Source organism: Heptranchias perlo, chromosome 6 (assembly GCF_035084215.1).
Source record: "Heptranchias perlo isolate sHepPer1 chromosome 6, sHepPer1.hap1, whole genome shotgun sequence".
NCBI lineage: Eukaryota > Metazoa > Chordata > Chondrichthyes > Hexanchiformes > Hexanchidae > Heptranchias > Heptranchias perlo.
This window is the reverse complement of record NC_090330.1, coordinates 102,982,522-103,003,234: the sequence shown is the minus strand read 5'-3', so window position 1 is coordinate 103,003,234 and position 20,713 is coordinate 102,982,522. Positions and strand designations below refer to the sequence as shown.

The following is a 20,713-nucleotide window of genomic DNA, read 5'->3' as shown; positions in this document are numbered from 1 at the left end:
CAACTATGAAGAAAATGGGAATTAAAAAGAACTTTTGACCTGCCAATAAAGGCTTTAAATATCATGTCAGCTGGCCGGAATAGATTTGCCTTTTCAAATGCCCAGAACCAAAGTGTTAATTGTTTGGTATTTTGAACTCAAAAGACAGCTGCTCTACTCTCAGATTAAGATGATAGAGAGGACAAGTCATGCCATTACTGTGCTATAATTAAAATTGTATAATTCCCACTATTAGAGTCATGCTCTGATTTTGATACTGCTATACATACTTATAAACTTATTAATAATCAAATCTCATCTGCCACATCACATTGATTTAGTTACAAGACATTAACATTTGACAAAATCAACATCCAGGGCTAATTTTCCCTAACCTCATGTTAGGAATTATTACAGCAAGAATTTATTTTAGTCTAGGTTAAATTTGTATATTTCAATTCTTCCAAAGTTTTTGAAAGGTACCAATCCCAATTCATCAAAAATTCTTTACACAGCTTTTCATAAATTATGTGATATGGAATTATTGAAATATGTATCCATGGAGCTTAAAGCTAGAAGTTAATACTGTCAAAATAAGCAGATAAATGCTTTACATGTTGATGTGAGTTCTCTGTCCTCTAAACAGGTTAACACCTCTCTTAAAATACAGAGAGTGGAATGTTGTGCCAAAATATTAAACATTTATCCGGGCTGTTTTGCTGCCTTATTATTGTCATTTTTGCAGAACAGATGAGTTTCTGAATGAAACTGTATTTCTCTTCCACAAGTCGACTTTGTTATAGCTTATGCTGTTTCTTTTGTGCTGTTTGTCTGGGAAAATCTTGCTTCAGGGCAGCATGGAGCTACACGTGATGACACTGCTCAAAGAGTTGTTGATCTTAAGAATCACTGGGGTTATTTTAAATACATTTAGATACCATGATGGGAAAGGCAGTGCGTAAGAACGAGCCGCTCCCTATCTCTGTAACCTCCTTCGGCCATACAACCCTCCAAGATCTCTGCGCCCCTCCAATTCTAACCTCTTGCGCATCCCTGATTTTCTTTGCTCACTCATTGGCAGCCATGCCTAGAGCTGCCTAGGCCCTAAGCTCTGGAATTCCCTTCCTAAACCTCTCTGCCTCTCTATCTCACTCTCTTCCTTCAAGACGCTCCTTAAAACCTATCTCTTTGACCAATCCTATCCTAATATCTCATTACATGGCTCAGTGTCAAATTTTGTTTGCTAACGCTCCTGTGAAGCACCTTGGGATGTTTTACTACATTTAAGGCGCTATATAAATGCATGTTGTTGTTGAGTGGTCTCTTTCTCATCGCTGATTTTTCTTATCTTCTTATAATTAAATAAATGAAATTACAATTGAACAAAGGACTGTGCAACAATGGAATGCTCCATCTTTGAGATGGTTGGGGGGGAGTGGGGGCATTAGGGAGTCAAAAACTGCCTAAACCAATAGTATCCCACAAAAAACACATCTCTTGGTCAGTCATAAAAAAGTCTGCAACTGGGCACAAATACTCGTTCCATCCTGTCTGATGGCAGAAAGCTACGGTGAAAGAAAGAAAGACTTGCATTTATATAGCACCTTTCATGACCTCAGGATGTCCCAAAGCTCTTTACAGCCAATGAAGTAATTTTTGAAGTGTAGTTACTGTTGTAAAGTAGGAAGGGCAAGGAACCTGACAGACAATATCCATAAAAATAGGCCAAAGTGATTCTCTTTCCCATTATGTTGATACAAAAACTCTTATTAAGGCATCAAATTCTAGTGGTTGTATAGCTGGCATTTTTTTTCCATAGTGTAAATTGATTGAAAAATATATTAAGTTGCAGATTCTTTCTTCACAGCCTACTGGGAAAGTGCAATGTGCATCAGAGTTACAGGATAGCAATCCAAACAAGAGTGTAGGTTAATACCATTTTATTCAAAGGTAAGTGAAAGTCTATGTTGGAGAAATGAGTTGAACCTGTATTGTTCCCCAATGCCAGCTCTACAGCACATCATCATTAACATACATTAAGTTTCTCCCACTGCTCCTTGTATTTGTTTGAAAAAAAAATGATCAGCATCGAATATTATACTGCACCCCAGAAAAGCAGAATCCACTCATTTGTAAATGTCACCATCATCTACAAGGTTAGCACTGTGGAAAAAAACAGCTTGAGTCATTGTGGGGACCTTCTTCATGAAAGAGTTTAATACACTTTCAATAGCTTAAAATAGTCTGTGGAGGGCTAATTAAATTGGGTTTCTTGCAGTGTTCAAAGTTTTTTTTAAAAATTAATTATTTGTAATAGGAATTGTAATGCCATTTAATTAGTCAAACCCAGTTCCGAGCTGCAGTTGGCCTCCTTTTCCTTTCCTACCAGTGCTTCACAATAAACGTCAAGCTGTGCATTATGCAACAAGGGAGGAATTTACTGGGGCCCAGGTAAATTTAGAAACAATTTGGAATAGACAGAGACGTGCTGCCCTTAGACATCCTCCCGCAAATATATGAGCAAACGCACCCTCGGTTTGCTGTTCTATTCATTTTTGAAAAATAATTTCGAATTTTCCAGATCTCGGTGCTATCACAAAAAAAATTAGAAGAAAACCAGGGCCATTGAAAGTTCTTTAAAGGAAGGATAAATATTCAATTAGATGTTGAATAAAACAAAGAAATGGTTTTGGCCGCTTTCAGCATAAAATACCTTTGAAAGATTAATTAATACATGCACATTATGCAAATTAGGCACATGCAAATATTTTATGAAGACAATTAAGGGAGGCATTAATTACTGCCTTTTTGCTTCGATGAGATTTGTTCTTTTTTCCCTCTGCAGTTTAACTCTTCAAGTGATGAACCCTTCGATTGGGTGTGTGATCAGCTCTAGCGGAGCACTCTCCACACACGTACAAACATTAAACAATCAACTCAAGTTAAAATAACATTAATACACTTATATTTATAGAGTATAGATCTATTCCAGGTGCTGTGGGTAGGATCAACAGAATTTTCTGACACAATGTACTGCCAGTAATTAAGAGCTGGGAAGTGAATTTGAGCTCATTCTTGGAAATGATTCAACTTCTGCAAAAGCAATTAATTTGCTTTGCCTGTGCTAATATAGTGGAATTATAAAGCGTGACACAAGACAAATAGAAATAATTAGTTCCCCAAAATGATGTTCTCATTAATGCAGTTTTAACAGTGCAAAAACATTATTGCACTGAGTCTATGTTCTGTCCCCTGTCACAGTGCCTGTGATGAAGTAGTACACATCTAAATTAAGAGTTTTTATTTGTGCTGTCATATTTTTAATACATTTCTAAATTTCTAGGTCGTTGCTGCATAGAGTTTACAAAACTGCCTGCAGCTCATGCCTTTCAGAACGGGACAATGCTCAACAATTAATGTGCAAGGCGCAGATGTAAATCCTTATCTAACAGCAACCTTTAAACTATTGCACAGTGCTTTTTTATTCTTTCTGCTAATGCCTGCAATAAATTGCATCCTTTGTTTTAGTTAATCAATGTTGTCTTCAATCGATTACACGGGTCTGATGAACTGTCAAGCACCAAATCACAGTGCGAAAGAGGAGAAAGGGGAATGAGTTTATGACGTTTGGTTCCTGTGTATTGTATGGTAATCTGCAAAAGGGGCTTGAACATTTTATTGAAAGAAAGCAATGGGAGGTTTATTGGTTGCATTCTCAATTCAGACATATTTATGCAGCTTATTTTATGCAGGAGGGCTTTTAGAATCTCAAGCACTAGGAAATGTGGGCTGGAAAGCCTTAGAACATATATTAACTGTGCACAGTGTAGCTTTAATTAACCGCAGTAACAAACACTGTCGTTTGATAAAAATTCTATGTTGCTACTGTCATGCAAAAAAAGAGAGGAATAAAAACCTAAGAGGACTTACTATTAGTCCTGTAGACTCCAATAAGAAGAGGTTGCGTGATTACAGGCCCCTGTAAGATTTATAGTTAAGATTATAAAGAGTAAACTCCTTGCTCCCCCACTTCCCAAAAAAAAAATCTTAAATTTTCAGCCTGATGCAAGCAAATTTCTGCTTTTATTTGAAAAAGAAAATGTGCCGTCAAGTGCCTCACATGCTTCGGAAATCCCGATTAAGCTACAGCTGTAAATTTGTGTTTGTTGTCAATTTACAGTTGGATCTCAACCAAATACACATGTGGAAATGGTGTGAGATTGTTTACTCCAAATCTCAGTTCCGAGTGAAATCTCCCACCTCGGCAGATCGAAGCTCTGTTCCCGAATCGAAGGTTTGCACAAGGCTGGTATGAATTTTCTTTTTAAGGAAGGAACTTGCATTCTTATAGCACCTTTCAGAATCTCAGGACATCCCAGAGTGTTTTGCAGCCAATGAAGTACTTTTGAAGTGTAGTCACTGTTGTAATGTAGGAAACACAGCAGCCAATTTGCACACAGCAAGGTCCCACAAACAGCAATGTGATAATGACCAGATAATCTGTTTTAGTGATGTTGGGTTGAGGGATAAATATTGGCCAGGACACCGGGGAGAACTACCCTGCTCTTGCTCAAATAGTGCCATGGGATCTTTTACGTCCACCTGAGAGGGCAGATGGGGCCTCAGTTTAACGTCTCATCTGAAAGACGTGAATTTCCCGGCACTTTTTTTTGTTGGGAAGGTATGGAGATCTAGAATTCAACACACATGCCAGCCTGGTATGGAAACAATGCCTAAGCATGTGAATGGGCTCTCCCTATGTGGGCATGTGCATTGCCTTGGCTCAGTGGTAGCATTATTGCCTCTGAGACAGAAGGTTGTGGGTTCAAGTCCCACTCCAGAGGCTGACACTCCAGTACAGTACTGAGGGGAGCGCTGCACTGTCGGAGGTGCCGTCTTTTGGCTGAGACATTAAAACGAGGTCCCGTCTGCCCTCTCAGGTGGATGCAAAAGATCCCACGGCACTATTTGAAGAAGAGCAGGGGAGTTCTCCCCGGTGTCCTGGCCAATATTTATCCCTCAATTGACACCAGAACAGATTATCTGGTCATTGTTACATTGCTGTTTGTGGGACCTTGCTGTGCGCAATTGACTGCTGCGTTTCCCACATTACAACAGTGACTACACTTCAAAATTATTTTATTGGCTGTAAAGTGCTTTGGGACATCCTGAGGTCATGAAAGGCACTATATAAATGCAAGTCTTTCTTTTCTTTATATATACCAACACTTCCATATTCCCATATCTCTTATTCACATTTATACTTCCCATACGATTCTTCCGCTTTTAATACATAAACTACAATTTTGACCAAGGCACCCTCTGGACATAGGGATTGCTGCGGGCAGAATGACTCATCAACCTACTTGTCATCAGGAGCTTTTGGGATTTTATGATGTTAAAATATAAAGATGCCAGGACAATCTCAAAATGCAACCCAGGTCACCATGTAGTGGGTTCGTTTTTAAAAAGCAATAGTCTTTCTTTCTCGTGCCCCTTCTCCACAAAGGCACTGAGTCATGCTGGAATACAGTTCAGCAGGCACTGTGGGGGTCCTCTGGTATCTCACTCAAGAGGCCATTCTCCCTGTCTGTGTCTAGAGAGTAAAGGGGAGAAATTGGACCATGCTCCGCCCATTTTTTTTTGGCTGCAGAATGGGGCCCAAACACATCAATTTCATGGTGTTGTCAAGGGCGCCTGAAATACATCCAACCACAAATTAGGCACCCCTGCTGGCCATCTAAAACAGGCGTCATGCCCTTTACATTTATTTTATTAATCGTCCAAATGTGGGCATTGTCGGCAAGGCCAAAATTTATTGCCCATCTCTAGTTGCTCTTGAGAAGGTGGCGGTGAGCCGCCTTCTTGAACCGCTGCAGTCCGTGTGGTGAAGGTTCTCCCACAGTACTGTTAGGTAGGGAGTTCCAGGATTTTGACCTAGCGACAACGAAGGAACGGCGATATATTTCCAAGTCAGGATGGTGTGTGACTTGGGCAGGAACTTGGAGGTGGTGTTGTTCCCATGCACCTGCTGTCCTGGTCCTTCTAGGCGGTGGAGGTCTCGGGTTTGGGAGTTGTGGCTGAAGAAGCCTTGGCGAGTTGCTGCAGTGCATCCTGTAGTTAGCACACACTGCAGCCACGGTACACTAGTGGATGGGGTGCAGATCTAGTAAACGAGAGATCTAATACTTGCTGAGCCCATCTCCTAAAGTGGACTGCGCAGTGCCTAAGCAGCGACCTCCAAAAAATATTAAGTAAAATTTGTTTTTTAAAGTTTGATGTGGAGCCAGAAGGAGTAGGAGAGCTCCTTTCGACTCCACACCATTACTGAGGGCTGCTGCCAGTCTGCGATCGTTCCCCACCCCCTTCTTGTTGTCCTTGCACCCCCCTCCCCCACCCCCCACCCCAGGTTTTACCTGAAGGCCACTGCCGACAAAGCAGGTGGCCCGAAATTGACTCTCTTGAAATGGGCCTCTGGAGGCGCGACAGCTCAAATGATTGAAATGAGGCCCGAGGCCCAATTTACGAATTGGGCCTAAAAATGGGACATAACCAATATCTACCCCTAAGTGTCCTAAATAGGACGGTGGGCAAGTGATTTGATCTCAGCGCTCATCCTTTGCTATTCTTGAGTCAGTCATTAAGGGTTAAGCAAATGCATGCAAGGTGACTCATCCTCAAATTTTCCATCTCTCTCTGTGGAAAAGTGTCTGATTTCTACTAAATGGCAGTCTCAATATCCCAGAGGACATTGGCAATTCAACATTGTAGTCATAAACCTACGTCCTATCACTAACAAAGTATACAGCTATACATCACTAGGAGAAAAAATATCTATCTAGTTGTATAATTAAAAGTCTTGGACCTGGAACTGTCCCCAGTGTCATACCATTCAAAAGCTCACACTACAAAACCACAATTGACTCAAATAACCATTTTCTACTAAGTTAGCCATGCTAATTGAGTCTAATGTCCCACTGATAAAAACTAAAGCAATCAAAACACAGTTTAATTCACTGAAAGCAACCTTATCAGTGATAAGCAAGAACCATAAAGCCACCCAATTAAATCACTCATTTTTTTTTAAACTGTGCAATCTGGAACCAGCAGCTATGAGAAAACAAACCAATTATATCGGTCATTTTTTTTTCCCAAACTACTTTTGGCTACCATTTTCCTTCCTCAATCAGGTCAGTATATACAGCTAAAATTTACATAACCAACACATCAAAAAATACACAAGTCTGAAAAAAAAATCACTAAACTTACCCATGGAATTAGTTATTTAATGTTCGAAATGTGTGAAAGTGGAGCACTGGGTAGTGCAGTATGTGAATGACCTTTCACCTCTGGGACCTGGGTTCCTGTCCAGGCTAGATTAAAGAGATTATAGGTTGCTCGCCCCCTCTAACCATATCCTAGTGGGCACAAAAACCGCCCCTAATTCAGCACTAAATGTCTATGTCACTCAATGATTGGTTTCAGAAATTGAAAAATTGCTATACCAGTGCAATAGCGGATGCTAGTCTAAGATTGGGGCTGAGGCTAATTATTGGGACAAAGTGATGGGAGCTTGGTTTTGTATGGGGCTGTGCTATAGCTCGCTTGGGAGCGTCTGATACGGCATGCAAAAAATATAAAAATAACAAAAGCGTGAAAACAAGTCTCCTCTGTATATCCCTATCCTTCTCTCTGGGGTGGAGATGCCGGTGATGGACTGAGGCGGACAAATGTAAGGAATCTCACAACTCCAGGTTATTGTCCAACAGTTTTATTTGAAAATCACAAGCTTTCGGAGATTATCTCCTTCGTCAGGTCACCTGACGAAGGAGGTAATCTCCGAAAGCTTGTGATTTTCAAATAAAACTGTTGGACTATAACCTGGTGTTGTAAGATTCCTTACACTTCTCTCTGGGGTTTAGGGCTTCTGACCAGAGTTGGAAATGTCACCTTGTCCTTGGGTGCTGGAATTCCAGCACGTTTGACAAATTCCTAAATGTGTGAGAGGCATATATTAAGAGTCTACCATAACAGCCCATCTCACATGACAACCAGGCAAGACATTAACAAATATCGGGTGGCCAGAAATAACAGAAACAGAATAAAAAGGTTTAATTTTTCCACCATTTTATACATTTTAAACCATTAAATAACAATGCTGAGCTAATGGTATCTGCCTTGACTCAGTGCTAGCATTTCTCACCCATCAGTCAGAAGATCCTGGACTCAAGTCCCATTTCAGAGACTTGAGTACATAATTTATGCTGACACTTCAGTGCAGTACTGACAGAGAGAAGAACAAACTTTACTTGCACCCTAAGCAAGTTTGGTAAAGAGGTTAGTTAATGGTATTACAGATGTTATATTTGTAAGACTGTCAGGATTAGCCTGCAGCAGGACTGTGGTAAAAACACATAAACCATACTCCAAATCCTGGGCTAGTAATGAGCAGCACCACAGGAGATTTAGCAGTGTTTAAAATGATCTAACTTGGAACCAATGGTCTGCATATGGTCTGAAAGACTGATACAAATTAACAACAAAAATGAAACAGACTGTGGGGCCGATTTCTCTGTGGTTTGCATTATGGCACTGATTTCTTGGATGCCAAAACACAAGAAATTGGGGCAGAGACCCGTTCTGCCAGCATCTCCTTCCCCTTTACGTTGTTGCAAGACTTCCAAGGCTTCCCCAAAGTAGTGAACCTGTAGTGTAAAAAGTAGTGGATCTGCACCTACAACAACAACAACCTCCATTTAAATACCTTTAACGTAGTAAAACGTTACGATTTGCAGGAGCGTTATCAGACAAAATTTGATACCGAAGCACATAAGGAGATATTAGGACAGGTAGGTTTTAAGGAGCGTTGTAAAGGAGGAGAGTGAGGTAGAGAGGCGGAGAGGTTTAGGGAAGGAATTCCAGAGCTTAGGGCCTGGGCAGCTGGAGGCACGGCCGCCAAATGGTGGAGCGATGAAAATCGGAAATGCGCAGAAGGCCAGAATTGGAGGAGCGCAGAGATCTCTGAGGGTTGTAGGGCTGGAGAAGGTTACAGAAATATGGAGGGGCCCATTGTAGTTTGTTGCTTTTCCGCACTAGTTTTCCCATCATGGCATCTAAATATTTAAAATAACCCCGATGTTTGTTAGGATCAACAACTCTTGTTGTAGGGCTGGAGGGTGTTAGAGAGATAGGGATGGGCAAGGCCATGGAGGGATTTGAAAACAAGGATGAGAATTTTAAAACTGAGGCATTACCGGACGGGGAGCCAATGTTGGTTGGCGAGCACAGGGGTGAGAGGAGAACAGGACTTGGTCCGAGTTAGGATACGGACAGCAGGGTTTTGGATGAGCTCAAGTTTACGGTGAGTGCAAGGTGGGTGGTCGGCCAGGAGAGCATTGGAATTGTCGAGTCGAGAGGTAACAAAGGCATGGCTGAGGATTTCAGCAGCAGATGAGCTGAGGCAGGGGCGAAGATGGGCGATGTTACAATATGTGCAGGCCCAGGGAAGGTACAGATGTAAGCTGGAAAGGCGCGTTGCTGACCCTCCCACCTCAGTTTGCTCCATCGTCACTGGAAGGATGTCCAGAAAATGGAGGTAGAAGTAAAGGGGTGGGGGGGGCAAGTTTGAAGAGACTGGTGTTGGGCCTTTGATCTGAGGGGCAAGGCAGCAAAGCAAGCGAGTCTTAAGAATGTAATTCCAATCTTCTTTTACAGCGTACCAAACGATCCTAAAGCTTGAAGGCTTTCTGGTTGCTCTTTTCCAACAGTAGCCAAAAGACCCTGAGGACATCAGCCTGCCCTGCAGCTGTGCATGTGTCCCCAGCTCAAGTTCTACACACATGGACCTGCAGGGAATATGACTGAGTCATGCAAATAACCCAGAAAAACAAATTTAGGTGTGCTGACGCCAGGACAGGTGATGTGCAACACACCTGTCCAACAACTGGATGAAATGAGCGAAAGAAAATTGTTTCCTGTATTTATTAGTAAAATAGCACCATTTTCATACTCTTAGGCTGTGTTTAACTTTTGTAAGGAATCTTACAACACCAGGTTATAGTCCAACAATTTTATTTTAAAATCACAAGCTTTCGGAGATTATCTCCTTCGTCAGGTGAGTGAGTGAGTTTAACTTTTGACAGTGTACAAGACGGTGTCTAAGACAATGCATGACATTTTGATAAAAGAAAAAGTTGGAAGCTAAGGATATTCCTTCCTCTTCAGTACTGCCCTGATAAAGAGATAAAGAGCAAGATAGAGAGAGAGAGCGAGAGAGATAGATAGATGGATAGACCGATATATAATGAGCGGCCAGCTTTCCGGCCAAGAGTCGGCGGTGGGGATGGAGGGCGAGTTGAAAATCTACCCCTTCTACCTGATTTAAAATGATCACGCCTTTATTCGAATATGCCTGGATTGGCTGAGTTAAATGATGTATATCAAATTGATCTGGCTCTTCGAACATTTCAGCTAATTGAAAGTAAAAGAAGAAACTAGCCCAACTGCTGTTTCAAACTCAGTCATCATGGATACACTGGTAATAAAAAGTGACATCATTGTCAGCCTGCAACAAAGCGTTTCTACCTCAGCTTTGATTTATAGATACCCCGGGGGCGGTATATAAAACACTTTGCACCTGCACTTTCCTTTCTTGCCTATTGGCATCAGTTACAGCTCATTACCATACTGATCTCACCTTCTCTTGAAAGGTGACATTATAATACGAGGATTTTTTTTTCCATGAAAATGAATGATGGGTAACAAATGGATCAAAGGTGTCAGAATAAGTGGAGCTGAGATGACATTAAAGGAATCCATTTGTGATAATGTTATCCTGGGAATGAAATAAAGTGAAGACGGTCACGGGGAAAAAAAAACTAGAAGATTTGCTTCGCACTGAAGTAGTTAAAATGTAGAATGCTGACAATTAGATGAATGTTTTTGAAATGCAAAACAAGGGCAGGGCTATCCAAAAACAGCATTTACAGGTCAATGGAGTTTTTGTTGTAACGTTAAGATAAATATATTGTATTGCCACATAAATGGGATAGTGCCAGCTAATCTTTTCAAATCATTATTATCAGATTCATTAAAAATCTCATCATGAAGTAGCTTGGTAGGCAAATTTAGCAGGCCAGAAATTCCTGAGCGCACAATCCAGTGATAATACCAGGATCACGCCCACTAGAGTCTGCAAAGTAGGACACCTAATTTGCATGAAACAGGTGGGTGCAATTACCACCATGGCTATATCGGAACATTGGACCATAGGAACAGGAGTAGGCCATTCAGCCCCTCGAGCGTGTTTCCCCCAATCAGATTGTGGCTGATCTGTGCCTCAACTCCATATCTGTTGATGCCCTTACCCAACAAAAATCTATCGATCTCTGTCTTGAAAATTTCAACTGCATCACTGGCATCTGCAAAGCCCAAGGGGGCAGAAAATTTGGCCACCAGAGATATGGCTGGTCCCAATTGGACCAGGGAAGTTTAATGAATTTTTAAAAAAGAAATAAATTAAATTGCACCTCAGGATGTCCCAAAGTGCTTCGCAGCCAATGAAGTATTTTTGAAGTGCAGTCACCGTTGAAATATAGGGAATTGAGGCAGCCAACTTGTGCACAGCAAGGTCCCAAAAATAGCAATGAGATTTATCTGTTATAGTGACATTGGTTGATGGATAACTATTGGCGAGGAGTACTCCCCTGTTCTTCTTTGGATAATGCCATGGGATCTTTTAAGTCTATCTGAGAAGGAGTATGGGGCCTCGGTTTAAGATCTCATTCGAAAAACAGCACCTCTTACAATGCAGCACTCCCTCAGTACTGCACTGAAGCGCCAGCCTAGATTATGGTCTCTGGGATGGTGCTTGAACCTACAACCTCCTGACTCAGAGGCAAACGTGCTACTACTGAGCCGAGGCGCTAGATGGAAAAGAAGACCTGAAGGTGGTAATCTCTGGATTGCTTCCTGTGCCATGCACCAGACAGGTTAAAGAGAGTAAGATTAACAAAATCAATGTGTGGATGCAGGGCTGGTGCCTTTGCAGCAGCAGATGAGACACAAACTGTAACTGGCCCCACCAGGGCCTCAGCTGTCCTGAGACAAGGGTCACTTCTAGTAACTTGCACGTTTCTGTCACTGAAGGAGCACTGAGGAGCAGTTGGAGATTAAGATTGAAAGGGTGCTCCATTCGAGGCACCAAGGGGAACCATGGCAGGAAGGAAAAGAGTAGGATGGTACATATGTCGGTGTTAATTTTAAAAAAATTGTCACAGTGATGGTATATGTGTAGACTATTTTTTTTAAAGTTAGATGGAGAAATGCCTTCAGAGTCGACTTATGTCGTCATGGCAGCATTCAAATGCAATTTACGTACTGCCGTCATATTTGGGTGGGGGATTCCAGTTTTGGCCTCGTTAAAGGCCAGGATGTGGCATTACCTGTCACTATCTTACGTTCCTCTTCCAGCTCAAACTGGGCAGAAAAACAAAGGAAAATCCAGCCTTAATGTCTGCCGCAAAGACAATGAGGTAGATTTTAGTCTTCGCCATCTAGCCAGTAATTTGGTGGGTGAATTACTGGAATGAAAATCAGTCGGGTTCTATATAGGGCAGCTGTTCCATCCTGCCAGATTACCAATCGGGCGGTGAAGATGAAAATCTACCCCAATCTGACCATGCCGTTCAGCCACCGGTTTTCAAACTGGGCCGGGGGAAACCAAAGTACGAATGAAACACCCTCCTCCATTACATCTAAAAATTCAAAGCAAATGAGTCGATTGAACAAAAAAAAGTCAATAAACTAGTCAACTGAAAGTTTGCCTGTGCAAACAGTGTAAATTATCTGAGGCTGTGCTCCTCGATGAGAGCATACATCGCCAAATTGAGCACAGACGCCAGATGCCTGAGTTTCAGTGCTCCCGATTTTCCAGTAAGGACACAGGCCATGGCCTTCTGGATGACTTGTTTATAAATGGTAGATGCTGAATGGCCGGCAAGGAGAGCATTGGAGAAGTTCAACCGCGAGGGGATAAAAGTATAGATTAGCGTTCCACCTGCAGAGGAGGAGAGAGGTGGAGGCGGACACTGTTATGGAAGCAAACAACACATGTGTAGGTTGCAGATGAGCTTAGGGGTCAAGCAGCACATCTGGCCTAACCCTGAGGTAGGAAGATGCAGTCAAGATCAGAGGCATGCAACTGTTTGTGGGACCTGAAGAGCATGGCTTCAGTTTTGCCAGCGTTAAATCGGAGGAAATTTGTTGCATGCAGTGTCAGATAGGCAGCCGGCGACAACAGCTATAGGGTTGATGGAGGAGGTGGCGGCGATGTAGAGCTGAGCGTCTTCAGCATATGTGTGAAAGCTGCCCTCATGCTTCTGAATAACAGTATCAAGGGTTGGCCTGTAAATAACGTGGAGGGGGCCAAGCATCGAACCATGAGATAGGTCAGAGGTGATCATGCAGGCTAAGGGGACACAAAATCTTTTGAGGCAATCAAAGTCACCAAATTACAATCACATACATTGATTAGGCCTTATTACAGGCACCTTGTTGAGATTTGCTTATATCGTGGACTCTATAATCTGACTTCGCTAAACAGGTCAGGTTTTACGTTGAATATAACTAACATTCCTAATTCTAATATCAAAGAGTTGGGTGACCTTAAAAAAGGGGGGAAAAAAATTGGAGAGGGCCTATTATAGGGCAGGGGTAGCGCGATCCGCTTTTACCCCATGCCCAATGGCCCCTGCGCAGGCAGGACGATACTTTTGTGAAGCCCGAGGACTTATCTTCAAGCAGCGTTCCGAATCAGTGTTGACATGAGCATTCACTGCAATTCACACTTTCCACCAGCAGGGGGAGTCCCAATCTCTTAAAGGTAGGCTGCCACTTAAAAATCTCTTAAATAGCTGATACCTGTTACTTGCTGAAAATAACAGTCTGCTGTCTGCACGGAGTCTGAACGGAGATCAGACATCGCACATGCAAAACACAGATGCAGCACCCATCCCTATGTTTAAAAATTGATGAGTTATGTTAAAACATTGAATAGAGGTTGCGCACCACTAAATCCCACATCCTCCAATCTGCATGCCAGACCTCACCAATTTGCCGATCTGAGTTGGTACCAGATCTGCGAGAGTGCATGCACCAAGGTTCTCTGCTGATGCACTAGAGGCCTTGGTGCAAGAGTTGGACAGAAGGAGGGACATCCTATATCCACAGGAGTGGGGGGGGGCGGGGGGCAAGAGGCCCTCCAGACATATACCCAAAAGGCAGTGGGAGGCAGCGGGGGACGAAGTCAATGCCAGGCGCACGGCATCATGAACATGGATGCAGTGCAGGAAGAAGTTCAATGTTTTGACACGAGCGGTCAATTGTCAATGGTATCTCCTACCAACTGCACCACTAGCCCCATCCACTGCTCCACACACTACACCCCCCCATCACCCACATAACGACAAACTCTTTCCATCAGTATTCAATTCTTCCAATCAGATGCTTCCTCTCACCCTTACACACTACCACTGTTTCAAGCCGCCCACGCACAACTCACAGGCCACACACACTGGCAGCTATTCAACCATGACAGGCACATCACCCAGACACACGTCCCGCTTTCTTGCAGGAGAAGGTGGCGCATATCAGTGGCATTTAGCCCCTCGAGCCTGTTCCGCCATTCACTGAGATCATGGTGGACCTGTGACCTAACTCCATATACCCACCTTAGCCCCATATCTCTTAATACCCTTGGTTCACAGAAATCTACCAATCTCAGATTTAGAATTTACAATTGAGCTAGCATCAACTGCCATTTGCAGAAGAGAATTCCGAACTTCTACCACCCTTTGCGTGTAGAAGCGTTTCCTAACTTCACTCCTGCACGTCCTGGCTCTAAATGTTAGGCTATGTCTCCTAATATTCATGTATGGGAGACCTTCAAGAACAATTACAAATGTATTGGCAGCCAGAAGCAATAATCCAGCCACTAACCTGGAAATCCTGCATGGTCCCTTTAAATAGCACTGGTGGGGGTCCTCCAGGCACTCTAAGACATGTTCAGATGGTCAGGGTTTAGACTGTGCATTGAGTTGAGCGTTAGACACCATTTTGGGACGTATCACTTTAAATCAGCATTGCACACTGACTGTATCCATTGTCTCCTTACTTTACATGCTTCCGGCGTTCGGTATTTGCGCCTGCGCTAACTCCTTTACCAAGATGGCGTCCGGCGCACGTCACGCTGGAAACGTGAGTGCGCGTCCAAGGCGCCATCTTGAATGTTGGAGAGGCCATGTAGCGCCAAAACAATGGGCGCTGCACAGCCCAATTTAGCGCCTGGAAGTTTTTAAAATCTGGATCAATGTGCAGAGTGTGAGTAAACATGCAGACTAAGATCGACCTTGCCGTAGCTCGTTTTGATGTGGCCCAGCTGGAAACCTGCATGGTTGAATAACAAACTGAAGCTAAGCAAAATGTATAGCGCAGGAACTAGATTTATAGTCATTGCTGTCAAGTACCTTGTATTGTCCTTTCAGCATCTGTTCGTCCAGTGCTGCGGTCAGCTTCCACCTCTTGGGTCACCGAATCTAACAATGGGGAAGATCAGAGTACTGATTTCACTTTTCAATTTGGGTACTTGTACAAAATATGTTTTCAGCATTTATTTCACGTTGAGACAGGGGCCAGGCAATTTTTTTTTAACCCAGTGAATTATACTGCTTTTTTTTTTCTCCTGCTATCAATGTTTTAATCAGTCTGCTTAACAATCTGAATACAAAGTGAATGGAGCTCAGTAGAAATAACATTTACTGCACATTGCTAACCGTCAAGAGCCCACATCATTTCAGGAAGTTCACTCACAGGTCATTTTCAATGCTCTTACCATTCAGGACCCTGAGATTGTCTGCAGAGGCAGCTTGTTTTAATGCCTGCTCTGCTTGTTCTCGTCGCTTGGTCTCGAATTCAAGTGCTTCCTGCAATTTCCTCTTTGCCTTCTTTTCTTTCTTTAACCGTTTCTGAATTATTGCTGGAAGAAGAACACAGTGACAGGTTACGAGTAATTTTTTGCAGGAAGACCATGCTGTTTTCATTTTTATTGCTTTTCTCTCTATCAGGAGCAGATGCAAATGTTTCTGTCTTCTCATCACTCACCTCTGTTTTTTTGCTCCACAGCTAACTGCTTCTCCAAGCTTTCCCTCATCTCCCGCTCCCTGAACAGCTCCATCTTTAACTCTGTCTTCTCAAGTTGCACCTGCTTTTCCTGGGCCCTGGCATTGTCTATGGCAACCTTCAGCAGCCCCTGTTCACACCAAACAAATCAGAGAACAACAAAACGCCTTTAGCGAATCATTCAAAATGCCTATGCTGGAAACCTAGGTTTAAGACCAACACAAGGAGACTCAATGATGGTCTCCTTGTACTGACAGCAGTTAGGAGCAACAAGAGAAATTAGCTCTGGCAGTTTTACTCTGTTTCCTAGTAGGCTTGAATCCACTCTATAAAATTTAACTTGAATTCAATACCAATTTGGTTGTCTTGGTTTCAAAAGACTATTAATTAAGGAGGATGAGTGGAAATATTTTTGTAACAATGTTTTCCACAGTTTTGAAATGTTAGGGAACATTGAACATTAGGAAGCCCTGAATTGGTATTTATCTGTGTGATACTTCATTTCATGTCCGGTACTGGATTCACAGCAGACACTTTGCCACCATCATATCAAGTTCTAATAGCCACTGCTTATATATGAAATGCAATATCATCAATATTCTGCCCCATTCTCCGCTAGTTTTTAATCCCCCTTTCTCTCCTGAAAGTAGTCACCGATGCTGGGTGCAAGTTCCATGCCTTCCAGTACCTCACTCAATTGTCGATTCGCCATGCATCAGGCTAGGCAGAGAGGGTCATTGGGCTATAGGACAATGTGTTTAGTAACCTCACAGCCGAACCCAATCTTCTTCTCCCGATGTCCACACGCAACTAATTTCCAGCAGGATTTCCTGGATAGTGATCAGGAATGGGAAACTGGCTTGATTTCTCCCCTTCACTGTTCAGAAAACATTGAAGCCAATTGTGGCCCTCCTGAATCCCATCCTCCCCCACCATGATAGCAAAAGGATAAGAGGAGACCAGGAATTGAACCTGTTACCAATTTGATTTGTATGACTCAGTGGCATATTGTACTGATAAGAAAAATATCTACATATTCATGGCTGACCATACCCACTCTGACCGTCATTCATGAATAACCTGATCAGCGATTGGCCTTGTTTTTGGGCATAGTTATTGTATTACACTGCTCGCCTTGTTTTTGCCCACTTTGCATTGCAGTTGACTGTGTATCAATCATGCTGCTCACTGATGACAGCTGCACCACAACATCCAGAGTATATCTATAGCTGTCAGCTGTTGCGACGCTTACCTGGATATTCGTCAGAAGAGTTTCTATGGAAGAAAGTCCATCAGGGAAGAGGAGAGGTGTTGGAAAGCCTGGTGGTAGATGCTGCCCAGCCAGGGAAAGCTTCTCAAAACAGTCTCTTGCGGTTGGAGTTGAGATTGGGACCTCATCTGTGCACAACAGAAATAATAAATGTTTGTTTATTTTGTTCAATTGCAACGATTTCCAAAACAATCAAAGTTTTTTGTTTTCGACAGAGATCAATTTTGCTGACTGGTGTGTTGTAAATGTAAGGACTCTTACAACACCAGGTTATAGTCCAACAGTTTTATTTGAAAATCACAAGCTTTCGGAGGCTTTTCTCCAGAATCCAATAGTCACTCATTAAACACAACAAAAGCAGTAGCAACTAAATAGCTAAATGACACCCCTCTGAGTTTAAAGAATTTATACATCAATCAATATGAAAGCAACAGAAGACAACTGATATGTGACTGCCAATACTGTAAGAGTGGAATGGAATGACTTTTACTTATGGAAAAATTCCCAAACCTTTTAGTTAAAGGATGCTCTTAAGAGGTGCATGGAGAGACTGGCCTGGTAGTACAATTGATAAAAGGATGCCCAATCTAGAGGTCAATTAGTTCATATATCAATCTTAGCTGTCATCAAAACATCACTGAATTAGTTTTGCTTGTTTTTGACCAGAGCTTTGGATCCAGCTTAAGGTGCAACTGGAGCACTCTACTTAGCTTCAGGGCAAAACTCGCAAAATCCTGTCCCAATCCATAAAAGCACACTTGCTGTTTGTTGAAGTTGGTGCTGGAATATGTTTTAACCCAACTTTTCAAGAAAAGAGCTGGACCTGCTGTAAGATGATCAGAAGGAACAAAAAAAAGGGCCAATCTGGGCTCAGCTGTATAACATGTGGTATGGATTCCGATGTTCCATGAGCCTGACCTGAGTTTGGTCCAAAGTTGAAGTTGAGATCAGTCCAATGCATCTAAAGAATATTTCTTAATCAACACTGACAATTTTTGGTGAAGAACATACTAAACAGCAAATCAAACAGATAAAGCAATCGAACTAGTGATATTCTGTATGATAAGACAAATGGCACTCATTTCAGAGGTTCCATAATTTGCCTGCTAATAGCGAGTGGCACACGCCATATAAGCTGGAGGTACAAAGCCTTTGGTGGGGAGGGAGGAGGAGGAGGAAGGGGAGGGTTGTCAAGGCACCCCAGAAATAAGGAATACTTGCCTCCTCCTTTGTATGAGGGCAGCTTTAAAAGTTTTTAAGAATTGATGGCAAGTTGTCAAGGGGCACAGGCCACAATCCCAGCCTGAACTTTTAGGTGGTCCTCACATACACTGCTGGGTCAGTCGATATGCCTGGTCTCGCCAGACGCACCTGTGCTGACCAACTCGCCAAGGCTTCTTCGACAGCACCTCCCAAACCCGCGACCTCTACCACCTAGAAGGACAAGGGCAGCAGGCGCATGGGAACAACACCACCTGCACGTTCCCCTCCAAGTCACACACCATCCTAACTTGGAAATATATCGCCGTTCCTTCATCGTCACTGGGTCAAAATCCTGGAACTCCCTTCCTAACAGCACTGTGGGAGAACCTTCACCACACGGACTGCAGCGGTTCAAGAAGGCGGCTCACCACCACCTTCTCAAGGGCAATTAGGGATGGGCAATAAATGCCGGCCTCGCCAGCGACGCCCACATCCCATGAACGAATAAAAAAAATATACCGGATCACTTTGAGCAATGAAATTGTGGGGACTCCTGATGACGGGGCCCCTGGCCTCAGCTCCAGCCCCAGCCTGCCAACCCCCCTCCACCTTATGACGATGGCCTTGGAAGGAGCTGCTGAGGCTTCACCCCAATTAGGCCATTCCAAAAAGTTCGCTGCAAGGTCGAGACCTAGTGTGTCCATGTCTTGGTTTTGATTCTAGCCGATCCAGTGTACTCCTGCCATAACCTTGTCAGAACGGCTGCAGTTTTTCAGAGCCGTTCAGCCTTTTAAAAAAAATTTCTTCACACATTGCAAATAACCTTGGAACTCTGCAGGCATGCAGCTTTTATTATAGAAGCACCTTCGCAGCTCCCACTTGTGTGGAATTTATGTCATATTTGTTGGGACTTATTGCTGATTTCCTGTTTCTTAAATATGCTCATGTTTTTATCATGGAAGTGAGGAGTTGTTTTTTTTAAACTAAAAGGAGAACCACATGCACATTTCAAGCCTTTCCCGTCAGAAGAAACATAAATTAACAGAGCACAGAGAAGGAAGAATAAGAACTGTATTCATTTATAATAAATAAGTCATAAATAAGGTATATATGAGCTCAAAGCAAAGTTATATTTCCGTCCAAAATTGACAATATATTATTAATACTTATATACAATAATTAATGAAACAAGTTCTTTTGTCTATCTTTAGCATACTATTGTAAAGTGTTCTTGTATACCATGTGTTAAATGCAATGTGAAAATGTCAGTACTATAAATGATTGATGTTACCCTTTAACAGATTCCAGCTCACTTTGATTATTCATCTTTTATGTGGGCATCGTCATTTTGGAGACGAAAAACTGGCTCGCCTACTTTAATCAGAACAATCAGCTTATGTTTTTTTATTTTTAAGGTTTCTATTATTTATATGTTTGTGCACATTCTGTTTGAGAAGCATCAGTGTGCAGATGTGTTTGCAGCAACCAACTCATGGACTACTCCGCCCAGCCCATATGGCGAGCTTAGCTTGGTCCAAGCTCTACCTCTTCTTTTCCACCCACACCATATGGCAAGCTAAGGTTGGCCAGGGTCTTGCTTCCACTACCAGGGCCATATGGCACGATCAGCTCAGCGAGCACTCATTTACCTTGTATTAATATTTTATCTTCTCCCACACAGCATGTCACAAGTTCTGGCACATAAGTTCAAGTCTAGAATACTACGGATCTATTCTTAACCACCTTGGACAAAATGTTGATGCTTCTTTCTTTCAGCTCAAAACGGTAATGTCTGCTCAAGGTAATCTAATTTTTGACTTTTAAAAAAGCATGCTGCTACTACACATTTTGTTACGAGTACTCACACAATTTGTAGCTGGGAATACCTTTAGCGACTATTTGCTTTTTTTGCAATCATAATTCTCAAACTAGACAAGAACTAAGAGAAATATACTGATTTCTGATATTCTAGAATGGATATAAACAGTATATAACATAGTTCCTATAAAGAATTGCTCAATTTTACAATGAAAACTTTAGCCCTCTATTGCAGTTTAATCTTTCCAAGGAATATATTCTAATCTA

The 20,713-nt window shown here is 42.4% G+C and overlaps 1 protein-coding gene across 5 annotated transcripts in view; it reads right to left on the bottom strand.

Moving 5' to 3' along the window:
- LOC137323113 (dachshund homolog 1-like) overlaps positions 1–20,713 on the bottom strand; it is a 427,393-nt gene that overhangs the window by 15,225 nt on the left and 391,455 nt on the right. For 4 of the 5 annotated variants that reach the window (XM_067986551.1, XM_067986553.1, XM_067986549.1 and 1 more), the window contains 5 exons: positions 17,408–17,553; positions 16,138–16,285; positions 15,869–16,012; positions 15,504–15,572; positions 3,910–3,958 (listed from right to left, as the gene is read on the bottom strand). In XM_067986551.1, the coding sequence (XP_067842652.1) occupies positions 3,912–3,958; positions 15,504–15,572; positions 15,869–16,012; positions 16,138–16,285; positions 17,408–17,553 (554 nt within the window). In that variant the 3' untranslated portion in view covers positions 3,910–3,911. The remainder of the gene's footprint in view (positions 1–3,909; positions 3,959–15,503; positions 15,573–15,868; positions 16,013–16,137; positions 16,286–17,407; positions 17,554–20,713) is intronic. The other variant, XM_067986550.1, reaches the window with a different exon arrangement.